Source organism: Acomys minous (genome assembly GCF_964271855.1).
Source record: "Acomys minous genome assembly, chromosome: 2".
Taxonomy (NCBI): domain Eukaryota; kingdom Metazoa; phylum Chordata; class Mammalia; order Rodentia; family Muridae; genus Acomys; species Acomys minous.
Genome location: NC_140484.1, coordinates 140028803 through 140043031, shown reverse-complemented (window position 1 = coordinate 140043031; position 14229 = coordinate 140028803). Strand labels below are relative to the sequence as shown.

Here is a 14229-nt window from a genome sequence, read left to right as displayed (position 1 = left end):
TCCATTGCCCTAGAAAAATATGTTGTTTCTAGACTTTTTATTATGAAAGTAGGATAGATTTATTTTCAAAATAACAGTACACAGGAGGTTATCAAAAGGTGAAAATTACCTACAATGCATAAATAAGAAATAGGAGACTGACTGTATGTGGCACGTTAGGACCGGCCTTCTCTATGGTACATTAGGACCGGCCTTCTCTGGAGCATGCCAGCCATTTATTTGCATCACTTGGTAGCTGCGTAGGACTCCATCATAAAGAAATAACAGTTGTTTTTCTAACCAGTCTTCAAATAATGAATATTTAGGTGGTTTCTACTTCTCATTACCAAAAAAAAAAAACAGGATAAATGTCTTTGTACATGTCAGTTTTTATCCTGAGATACATCTGTATAAATGAAATTATCAGGTCAGTCTCTTAAAGCCACTGGGAAACTCTCTCCTATTCTCTTTTTCAGTCCCTAAGACACACTCCAGGGTCCCCAGGAATTGCGTCTACCAACATGCCTTCCTGTCAGAAGAGGCCTGGACTGCACCCACAGGACCGCAGCACCAGCGAGGATCAGAATGCCACCATCTCCCCGTCCAATGGTGTAGAGCACAGGGCAGCCACACTTTACAGCCAGTACACATCCAAGAACGAAGACAACAGGTGACATTGCTACATCCTTGCAGAATTAGCCTAAGCAAGCCCTGTGCAAAACAGCCTCTTCAGACCTAAAATGAGTTTGCTTCGTTCTGTGGTTTTGTTTTTCTTAAATGCTTCATGTACATGGTTTTGGGTGGTAGGGATCCATATAAGAGAGAATATGGTACACATCACAAATCCTACTCGTCTTGACTAAAGAAAAGGAACTTACATAAACTCGGAGTGCCAAGGGCATGCAAGTGTCTCTCACAGCATCTTCAGACTTCTGTTTCTAGCCTTTCCCCCTCAGTGTTACAGCATTCCTAGCAAAGCAGAAAGCATGGAAACCAAGAATTCCTAACCAGGAGGGTGTGATGGCCCACCCACCCCCAGAATGAGTCAGCCTCTCCCCAAAGGGCTAGGGACAGAACTCCAGGGAAGAGCTTGGGCTTAAGGAGACAGAACCCTGCCAAACAAGAGGCAGCATGTTCATCTTTGTAATAAAAGTCAAAATAAACTATTTCCTTGGTCTTTCTTCTAGATCCTTTGAAGGGACACTGTACAAAAGAGGGGCATTGCTGAAGGGCTGGAAACCCCGCTGGTTTGTCTTGGATGTAACAAAGCATCAGGTAAGTCCTGAAGAAACTACCGTGTCTAAGCTCATCTCAGTCCCTGCATCCATGCGCTCCTCACACACAGCCAGCTCGCCTAGGCTTCATCTAGGCAGATCACGCCTCTTCCAAGACCCAGAATGCCCCTGAGCCCTGGTAGTAATCTTTGCAAGGAAGTTCTAAAGCAGCCTCTACCTGGAGCGTAGCTCAGGCGGGACAGTTGAGCCCAGCATGGGCAGCGCACTAGAACTCTTTATAATGCACAAATGTCTCACCTGGAAGCATCTGGGAGCTTCATCCTGTTGCATGCACACGTGACCTAGTGTGTTCCCCTCCCCTCCAGGGTACAGCTATCCTGCACCCTTGCTGCAGAAAACATCCATTTGTCACTGGTTTACTCAATACTTCCTGTACCCCCACCTCACTGCACTGGTTATTAAGCAGGGGACTGCTACTCCTCAAAGACAGGAGCACTGAGGGATGTGCACACCGAGTCCCGGGACCCACAGCAGGCTGGATTAGACCTTCCTTAGGGACTCTCGTCATGCTCTACTCGGGCCCTAGCTACTCTTTGCTCCTGTAATCTCAAGGGACTCTTATCCAAGCCTTCATGAGCCAGAGTAGCGAAGCCTGTGTTTCAGGCTGACTTGCTTGTGGCCAGATGCCGAATGTCAGACGGCCCTGCACAGTGCTGACAGCGCTCCGGTAGAACAGCGCCAACAGCAAGACTGGTCTGGGGCCGCCTCTTCTTTTGGTTCAAGTGCTTTCTTGCTTTTTGTTTGTTGATCCTTATGAAGACTATTGAGAGTTTCAAATATACAAACAGAAGCCCTTTTTAGAGCTGCATTTTAAAATAGCATTCTCCCTGAAATCATAGAACCGTCACTGTGTAGAAAAGTTCCATTAAACCACTAAATATAACATAGGAAAAATTATGACCTTACTATAATTTAAAATTATATCAAATTATACTTGTATTCTTACCAGTCTTCTAGATTTCTTTAGCATGGAAGGTATATGGTTATTCCATTTAGTCTGTGCCTGGGGCTGAGGAGAGAGGCGGGAACCACAGTGATGGAAACGCCAGTCACATTCCGCCATGCACACTGGAATCCAGACCAGGCCAAGAAGGCTTTCACCAGCAAGCTCTTTAGCTTTTAAAACGCTTCATCATTTCTTCATATTCCAAAGTAATGCATGGTTATTGTGCCAAATGTGAATGTCTCATAAAGCCCTAACAGTCCGAGAGCCGGCAGCTGGAAGCTGTCTGTGATGTCCTCAGCGCCATCTTAGACTTTGCCCTGCTGCATGCAGCTTGCTGCTCAGTTTGAACCCTCCTCATCTGCTGTCCGTCTCGTTGCCATGCTGTCACTTAGTGAGCTGACAGATGCAGCACCAAAGGAGGCTACAGCATTTCCTGTCCCTGTGGGGAGGTGGAGCTGGGGAGGTGGTCCCACAGACACAAACACTCTCCATTGTAGCCAACATCACTAAATCGTTTCTGACAGGTTAGGCTTCTGACGGGTTTTGTTCCCAGGAACAGCATATGGGAGTCCTCACTGCCTCGCTGGCCATTGCCAGACACTGTAGGATTTCTCAGTCTAGATAAAGAGGGGACTCCTCCAGTTTCACTGATTGGCAAGGCTGGGGAGATCCCTAGTGTCTGTAGCTCAGTGGTGTTTCTTGTGTGGTTTGCCCATTGAGATCCTCTGACCGTTTCCAACTAGGTTGTTTATCAGCGTCCAGGAATTCTGTTGTTGTTGTTGTTGTTGTTGTTGTTGTTGTTGTTGTTGTTTTTCCAGACAGGATTTCTCTGTGTATCCCTGGCTGTGCTGAAACTCACTTTGAGGACCAGGCTGGCCTTGAACTCACAGAGATCCACCTGCCTCTGTCTCCCAGGTGCTGGGATTAAAGGCATGCACACGAGGCAGCCAGTGTTGTAATGCTGAAGTAGTCTTCCATGCATGGTCAGCACCAACAAGCAAGGTGCAGAGAAAAGTGATCAGATATGGTTTGGAAAGCATGTCATTTTCTTTCCTGTATCCCATCTGTCTTTTTTTGGTCGTAGCTGCGATACTATGATTCGGGGGAAGACACAAGCTGTAAAGGCCACATTGATCTGGCTGAAGTAGAAATGGTTGTCCCTGCTGGCCCCAGCATGGGAGCCCCAAAGTATACAAGTGACAAGGCTTTCTTTGATGTAAGTTTCTCTTTCCTGTTCCGTTGCACATCTCTCCAGCACCTCCAGACATGACAGGACCACAGAGGAGTTGGCAGCCATTAAGAGGGAGTGGCAAACTAATCCCCATGACTTTCCTTTTCTCAGTGCCCCAGAACCTCTGTCCCCTCCTCTGCCTTTGCTCCAGCACTGTCACTGCCCTTAGTCACTTTGGAGTGAGAAAGGGAAAGTCAGGTAAGGAGGTAAAGGGAGGGAAGGGCAAACACAAGGAAAGCTACGTCTTCCTGGAGTTGCCTTTGATGAAGGGGGAAGGACCAGCTGGTCCCTCTGGCCTCTCTCAAACAGGACCAAAGCAAGAACAGTGAGAAAGGTCTCAGGATGACTGTGCCACCCTCTCTTTTCAGGCAGGGTCATACAGAAACCCAGAGCCAGGGAACACCACCAAAGCCTGTTTGGAGGGATAGTAATGTGACTTCCCACTTTATGACACTGGTTTCATTATAAGGGCTAGAGTCAGGGCCTATATAAGTCATCTGTTTGCATGGCCCTTATAATACCCCAAAGCCCACCTCCTGATGCAGAACAGGCAGTATGTCTCTCTGGGATGGGATTGGTTTGCCACTCACCCAAAACCATAACACAGTGCTGCTTTACATCTGCTCCTCTGTCATTTGGTTCTGTAGCTCAAGACCAGCAAGCGTGTCTATAACTTCTGTGCCCAGGATGGGCAGAGTGCCCAGCAGTGGATGGACAGGATCCAGAGCTGCATCTCTGATGCCTGATGCCCATGATCAACCAAGCACAAGAGGCAGAGAAGCTCAGATGCCAGACGGGGCACATGATGGTCACCCAGGGCCTGAAGTGATTGCCTTGTCACACAGGTCTCGGTAGGAACCCTGGCCCTCTCCCTGCAGAACTCCAACAGGATTTAAGTGGCTGGGGATCAGAGAGCGCCTCTAAACCTGCTGCGTCATCTTCTAGACAGGGAGGTGGCCACCACCTGAGGCCTCAGTGAAGATCCTTCTTGTTCTTCAAGGCCATAACTTACTTGGGAACTTTTGACAAAAAAAAATCTAAACCCTCCAAAGGTCATCTGACATCCCAAATACATTTCCCATCAGACACACCTGCTTTTGCTGCCTGACCTTTGAGATGCTCAGTTCTCTAGTGCTGCCAAAAGGTGCTCTCGTGGCCGCTACCCTGGAGCTTCACAGCAGGAGACATCAGCACTTGGTGGCAGACAAAGAGGGGTTGCACAGGATTATTCCGATACAAAAAGCAACAGTGGCACAGTAAGACCTGGGCCAGTGCAGGGGAACACTGCTTCAAACCACCGGCCTCGGAGAATAGTGTCTGAGTCCCGCAGGCGCTCCTGTTCCTTGGCAGCAAGGAGGAACAGAATGTGCGGCCCCACACAACAGTGGCACTGAACTAACCAAGGAGCAAGTTGGACAGCCAGAGGCCAGCTGCTCACCAGCACACGCATGGGACAAGGCCAGATAACCAGAAAGCACTGCTTGTAAGAACTGTTCTTACAGTCTATTAATTACAATAACCTTGTTTTCTTTAGCCTAAAACTCAAGGATGCTATTCATCTATGGTGAATCTGAGCAGCCACTGCTGCCACTGAGCCCCTAGTGGCTTGATCAGTGTGTTTTGAAATGTTAATATGTTAAATACCAAACTAATATTTCAAAAATATGTATATATGATTTCTATATCCTGATTTTTCAGATAGCCTGCTTATAATTTAATATAAAAATAACCAAACTGATTCATAAGATTTTAGTAATAAAAGGTTTCCCTTTTTAAAGAATAAAAACTACTTTGTAGATTAAAAGTAAATCAGATTTTCAACTTAAAAATTATCAGCACACCAGGAAATAGAACTGTATTAATATATAAGAAATTGGGAAGTAAAAATGAAGGAATTTTTTATCATACTCATTTTATAAATTTGCCACCTGTGAAAACGGTTTTTGCACATTATTTGTATTTTTCTTTGTATATGAAATAATTTTTTGTACTTTGTAAAATATGGAGCCCATTGTACTTTCAGCTCTTTGAGACTGTGCGACTACTGCTTTTGTAACTGGATTCTTTTAACTTCCATGAAGGCATTACGTGCCGTATGCTCACTAATCACCCAGAATTAAATCTATTTCTTAAGAAAAAGAACCTCTTGTGTACTGTGACGTCAGATTCACTTTGCACTGTACAGAACCAAAGTTCCATCTGAACCATGACCCGTGTGGGGCCTGGAAACAGAGATGCTGAGGTGCAGCCATGAGCTGCTGGGTCCTGGGCACAGTTCTGCAGCCTCCTCTCTGCTTGCCTAGTAAGTTGTGCCAAGGGACCAAGCTCCGGCCTCTCCCGGGCCTGTGCTGTGCTGTCCTCATTGCAGGCAGGAGACACTGTTGGGTCAGTCTACTGGGATGAAGAACTGGTTTCAGCAGTGGACACTCCGGTTAAGTCTTTGGAGTTTACCCCACACAGCCCAAAGGAATGCTGGTCCTCATCTCAGCCCTCAGCAGGGTCAGAGTGCTCCAGGATCTTCAGAGCCCTGGGTGAAGCAATACCAGCCAGGGGGTCGCAGGCCTCCTCAGTTGCCAGCCTAGGATTTGCATGGTGCCCCACTGTGTCCCTAAAGTCCAGTTAGGAGGAAAACTAGAATAGGGGGCTGGCCAGGCTCTGTGCTCACAGTACTGAGCCACTGTCCAGCAGTCAGAGCCAAAGGGGGTGGGCAGACAAAAGCCCAGGCTGGCTCAGGTCCTACCCACAGCTCTGGAAAGACGCAGCCACCGGGCTTGCTAGGCCCCTTGTGGCCAAGTCCTGGGTCCTCTCAAGTCCCCACCCATTGTCCCCACTCCAGAGCCAGTGCCCACTGCTGATGGCTGGTTCCCTCCGTGGAAACTGACATCTTTAGTTATCTTGTCACGACTTAGAAGTTATTGAGTCGTTATCATTAGAGGATGAAGACTTTGTGGAAGCCTAAATTGATAAGTAGGCAATGCCCTCCGGGGATTATGGGTATGTGCCATCACACACTGCCCTATTGTTAATGCCATTCTTTATATAACCCATATATCTAAAATGCTATCTCAGAATCAATACCAAAAAAATGAATGTTTCATATTTTGTTCACACTTAAGTCCTCAAAAGCCAAGGTGTACTTTACACATACAACACATCTCAGCTGGGACTAGTGCTGTCCTTTCTTACATATTAGCTCTGATAGGCCAAATACATGCCATTTTTCCAACCAGTCCTACACACCAAGTGGCTGTCCAACATTCAGTTCAGTTTTGATACTAACTCCCTAGAGATAGCACAGACTGCATGGGTGCGGAGCTCAGTCCATGAGACCACCCAGTTATACATCTGGATGCTACCAAGCCCTCTCCTTAGACTCAAGAATTGACTAGAGCAAATCACAGCACTGAAACAGACACATCTGCCAGTTTATCATATGGCACATAAACCTGGGCAGTTAAATGGAGCATAAGATAGGAGGGCCAGGGCATCAGCCTGAAGGCCAGTCAACCCTGGCCTCTCCTAATCTGATTGTTGAAGAGTTTCAATTACGCCAGCCACATGACCATCCCTGAGATAAGAAGAAGTACTGGAAATTCCCACCCCCTCTTCCTGTCACACCTTTCTGGTGAGGACCCAGTGGCTCTACAGTGCATCACCCCTAGCATGAATGCAGATGTGCTTGAAAGGGGCTCATTATAGATAACAAGATCCTCCTGTTGCCCAGGACATAAGAGTTTTAGCAGCTATGCGCCGCCCGTTTGCACAGCCCTGTGTATGGAACCATGTACTTCACAAAGCTCTGTTCTCACTGCTGCACTAGAGGACACGGTAGAGTCTGTCCATACCCTGCTCAGAGCAGAGCATGCATCAGGAAGGGCTGGCAGCAAGACACTTGGGTTGCTCTCTTTTCATTCACCGTGTGACCATGAGCCAGTCCCTTAATTCTGCTGGGCTTTGACCTATGACATAAAGGGCACATGAGACCAAATAGGTTTGCTCATTTGTAGAGTACATGATGCCCCGGGTTCGAGCCATCACTGCTTCCAAATGCAACTATACCTTGGCAAGGGCTTACATTCCAAACTGAAGTTTAAAAGAGCTACTGAAAAGAAATTACACATCATCTTGTTAAAATGAAAATTCTGGAGATCCAGGGTGCACCTTGGTTGCTTAGCATGCACCATGCTGTGGTTCCCAATCCCAGCACCAAAGCAAATAAAGGTTGTGACTAAATAGGTCTGGTTTTCTAACTCACTTTAAGGTGACACTCTACTGCTTGTCTGAGGATTACCCCAGTAACAGCAAGCATCCTGGTTCCATCCTCAGAGTAGGAGACACCAACGAGAGGATGTGCATAAAGAGCCAAAACGCCACGATGCAAACATAACCTTTGCTTCATCTTCCAGTGATGCTTGCACAGTCCAAGTTAGTCAGCCACCTCATGACCACATTCCAGAGACCTACTGAGTGCCCAGTCCAAAGATACAGGTTCCACCCAGTGTTGCACTAGACCAGGAGGCATTACAGGAATAAGAGTACAGCTGAGTCTATCACAGGTGCCATCACACTCCAAATGGATAATGTCCAAAGGCCAGTAGACAAAAGGAGGCACTATTGCATGCCCGATGGAACTGAGCCGTGGCCCATCAGGGTGCTCAGAGCAGTGGCCTATTTTACTACTATATTGGACATTCAAGGGAGAGGTACTTGTATTTTCATTGGTGCGTAAGAGTCCTGGCCGTGGGCCCATGGTGCCAAGTCCTGTGAGACTGGCATGTGAGAGCTGTGCAAATCATGCTCACTTGTTTACTCAATGCCAGTTGTATGTTGGGCCCCTTCTGTGGGCATCAGCGTGTAGTGCAAAAACCACATGCTAGCAGGGAGGTGGTGGTGCACGCCTTTATTCCCAGCGCTAGGGAGGCAGAAGCAGGAAGATCTGGAGTTTGAGGCCAGCCTGGTCTACAGAGGGAGTTCCAGGACAGCCAAGGCTAACAAAGAAACACTGTCTTGAAAAACTAAAAACACATGCACACACACAACACACATGCCAAGCCTGCTCCCATGTCAATGTCCAGCCACATACCTCTGCCCCACCCCAGCTCACCTCTCATACCCAGACCTTTACTCTCAAGCCTCTGACCAAATGTCCAAGCATGTGTATGTGTGCTCACTGCCTTGAACCATGTTTTCATATATACAAAAGACAGGCACGCACTGTGCACAGCTCTGCCCATGGATGAGGTTTTTCCCTGCCTTAATTTATTTTTTATACTTGGGGTTTGGGGGCAGCATTCATGTGCCATAGCATGTGTATTGAGGTCAGAGGACAACCCTGTAGGAGTTGGTCTCATTTTTCGATGTTAATAAATTAGCAGTATTACCTAATAATGTTTATCATTAGGCCTAAATTATTATTACATCAGTATAACCCACTAGCAATCAATCAAGACACAGACACTTGTTAGATCTTAAAATAGCCTCAGTTAATCTGGGGCAGGACAGATATCAGTCCTGTAAACTACTTCCCATAGTTGGGCAGGTATCCTATACCTGCTCCAATCCCATGCCATCCGCTTCTAATAATTTCTATCAAGCTACCTCCCATCCATGATCCCACATATTAGCTAATGTTCTTTATCTGGGTCAAATCCTCCATCCACGCCAGCCATGTGCTTCTCTTCCACCTAACCCACGATGGTGCCGCCTTCTCCTCCAGTCTCTCTTCTTCTTCCCAAGATCCTCTCTGTCTCTCCAAGCCGAGGAACCTTAGCCACGCCTATCTCATTTGCCCTGCCCAGGTGTGATGGCTTTTTTATTAATTAGCATCAAAATACACCAGACCATCCTCCAAGCCTGGGTCATCAGGCTTGCTGGCAGACACCTTTAAGTGCTGAACCATCTCACCAGCCCTCCCTGCCTTTTGTAATACAGTGGGGGGGGGGGGAGCAGGGGTCACTGTCCAACTTTATACTTGGTCCCATTAACCAGGTCACCCTACCCATAAACCAACTTCAGGCTTTTCCTTCTCTTTGAGCCGGTCACACAGGACTGAGCTGGTCACACAGGACTCTTTCTAAATGGCCATATGTACAGGCAGGCGTCGAGGCTCTGGTCACCTCAGTTCAGCTTGCTAGTTCCCTCTGGCCCTGCCCAGACTCACTCCCAGATAGACCTTTTCTCTGTTCCAGTGGCCTGCCAAGCCCACCTCAGTTTATGACAGCTTCGCATAGTCACCAGTGTGCAGACCCCTGTGGCTGGGGTGGCCTGAATGTAGGAGCACTGACTCCTCTGTGGCAATTTTTACCCAAGGTTTTCCACAAACTCACCAAGTCTGGCAAATCATATGATCCAAATGGCAGAGCTGGTACGGGGCTGAGCTCTTCCCTTTTGTGGGCCCCTCTACAACTGCGTCCTTTCATGCCACCCAGAACTAACGCACTGCCTCTCATCCCCAAGCTGTTTTCTTTACTGTTGCATTTCCTTAGCCAGGAAGGGGATATCCTAGCATACCCCTCACTACCAGATCCCTTAAAACAGTGGCTCTCAGCCAGACGTGGTGGTTCATGCCGTTAATCCCACACTCTGAACGCAGAGACAGATCTGGTCCACAAAGTGAGTCCTACACAGAGAGACCTTGTCTCAACAAACCAAAAACACAAAACAAAAACCCAGTCAGTGGCTCTCAACCTTTCTAAGATGCAGCTCTCTAATATAGTTCCTCATGTCGTGGTGACTCTCAACCATAAAATTCCATTGCTACGTCATAACTGTAATCTCACAACTGTTATGAATCACAGTGTAGATAACCGATATGCAGGATGTCTGATGTGTGACCCGTGTGAAAGGGCCATCCATAGGAGTCATGGACCCACCGTTTGGGAACCACTGACTGACAACCTTCACTGAGGCCAGGCTCTGCGTTGTCATGGGCTCCACAAGCCTATAAGACAGGTTTCCACCATTGACCCATGTGACATCATTGACATGTAAATGAACCAGAGATGGTGTAGGTGTAGTTTTCTTTACCTGTTTTATTTGGGTTCTTATCTCTACCACCCTTCCAACCTTTATTCCACCCTAATCCCTTCCAACCCCGCAACACTAGGTAAGAGAGAAAGGTTAGAGGGAAAAGGGGCGTAGACCTCTTTAGACTACTTCCTGCACACCTTTCATCCTGACACTCAGGAGGCGGAGGCAGGTGGGTCTCTCATTTTGAGGCCAGCTTGGTCTACATAGTCAGTTCCAGGACAGTCAGGGCTACACAGAGAAACACTGTCTTCAAAAACAAAAAACAAAACCACAAATATGTAACAATTATCTCAAATGAATGTGAAGTACATCCAAGCCTGGTTTTGTTTGTTTGTTTGATTGATTGATTGATTGATTGATTGATTATTGGTTTTTTAAATGTATTTATTCACTTTACATCCCTATCGCAGCCCCCTCCCTCCTCTCCTCACAGTCTCACCCTCCCACCATCTTCCTCCTTTACTCCTCCCCTTCTCCTCAGAAAGGGGAGCACCCCCCCAACAACTCACCCCCGCACATCAAGTCGCATTGGGACTAAACCCAAGCCTGTTTTCTAATTGGAAAGGAAAGAACACATTTATCAAATAAGATTATACCCCACAAGCTTCTCCTATGGCTAGCCTAGAGCTTATTAATAGAGGTTTTTATTAATATGCACTACGGATGATCTCACATCTGCACAGATGCCAAGCAGGGTGACCACTGGGAAAGTCTGAGGTAGTCTATAGTCTCCCTCAGGGCCCATTGTATATTGACAGGTAACATAAGTGAAGAAATAAGGGCTGGCACCCCTAAATCCTTTAGATTGCCAGTATTGGCACTAACCTCTGGCAACTATTGCTGGGGTGCCAGTCTTGTTTCTATCCATCGTAGATAAGGCAGCAGACTGACAACTCAGAAGTTAGTTTCTCAGATTGGCAATAGATGCCACGATAATGCTTTGAGTCTAGACATTAACGTCAACTCAGGCTCTCTCTGCTATGTTTTGACATTTGGTATCGCCTGCAACATTCACATAAGTAAATGGCCGTATATAGGTGTTGCAGAATATTTGGTCAGACTGTGAGCCCAAGATTGTGTCGTTTACTGGGGAAAAAACAACAACCTGTTTCTAGTTGTGATGTGGCTCAGCTCTAGCACACACCTTTAAACCAAGAGCTTTTTGCTTGAGTATTGTAAACAGGAATAAATAAAGTGAACCCTAGGTCAAGGGGGAGCAAGCAACCAGCTGGCTGGAAATGATACAGGAAAAACCCCAAAAGCTAAGAGGAAGTCAGGAGAATGGTTAGAGAGATGCACCGAGAGCAGGGGGGGCACTCAGTTTGTGGGCTTTTGAGATGGTGTAGCTGGAGAGAGCTTCTTTTTCCTTTTGGGACATTGGCTCAGGGGGAAGGTCAGCTGGGTGCTTTCTCTGCCTCTCAGAGCTAGAAGCTTTTACTCTGGCATCTGGCTCCCAAGTCTTTATTGGTAATACTGAAGGTTTGGAATTTTGTTAAAAACAACATTGATGTTCACAATGTGTGGCACAAGCACACTGACAGAGAAAGCACACCAGCTGGAGACAAACTGAGACACCATGTGATTTGGTAAGTCACCTGGGAAGTCCTCAAGGAGGGAGTTAAGAACAGGAAGTGCATTGTGCAAGGCACAAGGACCCTGTACAGCGCTACTCTACATGGATTGAAAGTAGAAGCAGGAGCCAGGGCTGTTACACAGAGAAACCCTATCTCAAAAAACCAAAAAACCAAAAAACCAAAAAAAAAAGAAAAAAGAAAAAAAAAAGAAAAAGAAAAAGAAAAGAAAATAGAAGCAGAAAATGAAGCAATAAGTGACTTAACTGAGACTGGCATAATACCAGTTATAATTACTATCAGCCTGGTAATTCATACTTTGTCCTGGATAAGCATAGCGCCTTTCTATGCCCTCTCAAAGAAAAAAGCTTTAGAGATACAGGGGAAAAAATTTGAAAAGTGGATTGATAAGACACAAGCCTTAGAAGAAAAGTTAGACAGACCTATAAATAAAAAGGGGGAAAATACTCAAACACGGACAGAGGAACTTAGACAAGGACCTACCATGCCACTGAAGCATGAAGCTGAAGAGCAGTGACCCAAGGTTGCTAGAAAACCAGCTTTAGTGCATCCAGTTACTATGCAAGACCTACCAGGAGGCGACCGGCACCCCAAGGTTATGAAGAAATTAAGTGGAATCCTATAGACATATAGGGTTTGGGACAACTTAAGGAAGCGACCATTTCATATAGTATGCATTCACCCTATGTGAAGCAGGTATTAAATTCACGGGCAACTCAGAACAGGATTATTCCCCAAGACTAGACATAATGACAATATTAGGAACTGGTCCTCAGTTACAATGGCAAACATAGTGGAAAGAGAAAGCTAGGGCCACAGAACAATGAAATAGGGCCAGAGGTATTAATATTTCCCAGGGTCAGTTGCTTGGTAAAGGTCAATAGTCCACATTACAAAGGCAGCTTGAATTTTGATAATCACACCTTAGTGCTATGTCACTTACCAGCTTTTTATTATTATTATTATTATTATTATTATTATTATTATTATTATTATTATTATTATTTTGGTTTTTTTGAGACAAGATTTCTCTTGTAGTCCTGGCTGTCCTAGACTCTGTAGACCAGGTTGGTCTCAAACTCAGATCTCCTTGCCTCGGCCTCTGGAATTAAAGGCATGTGCCACCACGCTTGGCTCAGTGCTTAGCAGCTTTAAATGCCTGAGACAAGGTTGAAGAATCAGGAAAGAGGTCAGACTCATTTACTAAAATTATACAAGCCCCTACAGCCAGGCACAGTGGCGCACACCTGTAATCCCAGCACTCAGGAAACAGAGGCAGGTGGATCTCTGTGAGTTCAAGGCCAGCCTGGTCTACAAAGTGAGTCCAGTATAGCCAGGGCTACACAGAAGAAGCCATATCTCAAAAAACAAAAAACAAACAAACAAAAACCCATATGTATGTGGTTGTTGTGTGTGTGTGTGTGTGTGTGTGTGTGTGTGTATGTATATATATATATATTAGTTGTTTATATATCCCAAGAAATGTCTTCACTGATTTATTTTGCAAAGATTGCCTTCATCTGTAATAGTATCAAATTCAGAAAAATTTTAATGGAATCTTTGGCTTTTGAAAAATGCTTATTCAGAATGCAAAGGGGTGATTAGGCCTTTAAAGGCAAGATCAGCTCCAGCAGACAAATGGATTAGAAACACAGCTGGGAGTGAATCTCACGTTTATTATGCTGCTCTTATAGGAGAAGTCATTTCTAAAAGTTTGACAAAAATCAAATGTCAGATGTTTTAATTGTGGTAAGCCAAGTCATTTGAAAAAGGACAAGGCATTCCTAGAAACAATCCTCTCTCTCTCTCTCTCTCTCTCTCTCTCTCTCTCTCTCTCTCTCTCTCTCTTTCTCTCCCTCTCTCTCTCTCCCTGCCCCCCTCTCCTCTCTGTTTTTTGAGACAGGGTTTCTCTGTGTAACTGAGCCTTGACTGTCCTGGCTGGACTCTCTTTGTAGAACAAGCTGGTCTCAAACTCACAGAGATCCACCTGCCTCTGCCTCCTGAGTGCTGAGATTAATGAGAAACGTTTCAACACAGCACCTCAGAGGAGACTACTTGCTACATTTGCTGTTGATAGAGAATGGAACTGCCTCCCCCTGCCACACCCCCAGGGGAAAAAAAAACAATTTACCATAAACAGCTGGGAAAAGGAAAGGG

The 14229-nt window shown here is 46.0% G+C and overlaps 1 protein-coding gene across 3 annotated transcripts in view; it reads left to right on the top strand.

Annotated features, from left to right (window-relative positions):
• SBF2 (SET binding factor 2) overlaps nucleotides 1–5593 on the top strand; it is a 322117-nt gene extending 316524 nt beyond the window's left edge. For all 3 annotated transcript variants that reach the window (XM_084772489.1, XM_084772490.1, XM_084772488.1), the window contains 4 exons: nucleotides 456–649; nucleotides 1167–1254; nucleotides 3305–3436; nucleotides 4099–5593. In XM_084772489.1, the coding sequence (XP_084628615.1) occupies nucleotides 456–649; nucleotides 1167–1254; nucleotides 3305–3436; nucleotides 4099–4197 (513 nt within the window). In that variant the 3' untranslated portion in view covers nucleotides 4198–5593. The remainder of the gene's footprint in view (nucleotides 1–455; nucleotides 650–1166; nucleotides 1255–3304; nucleotides 3437–4098) is intronic.
• Nucleotides 5594–14229: the final 8636 nt, after the last annotated feature.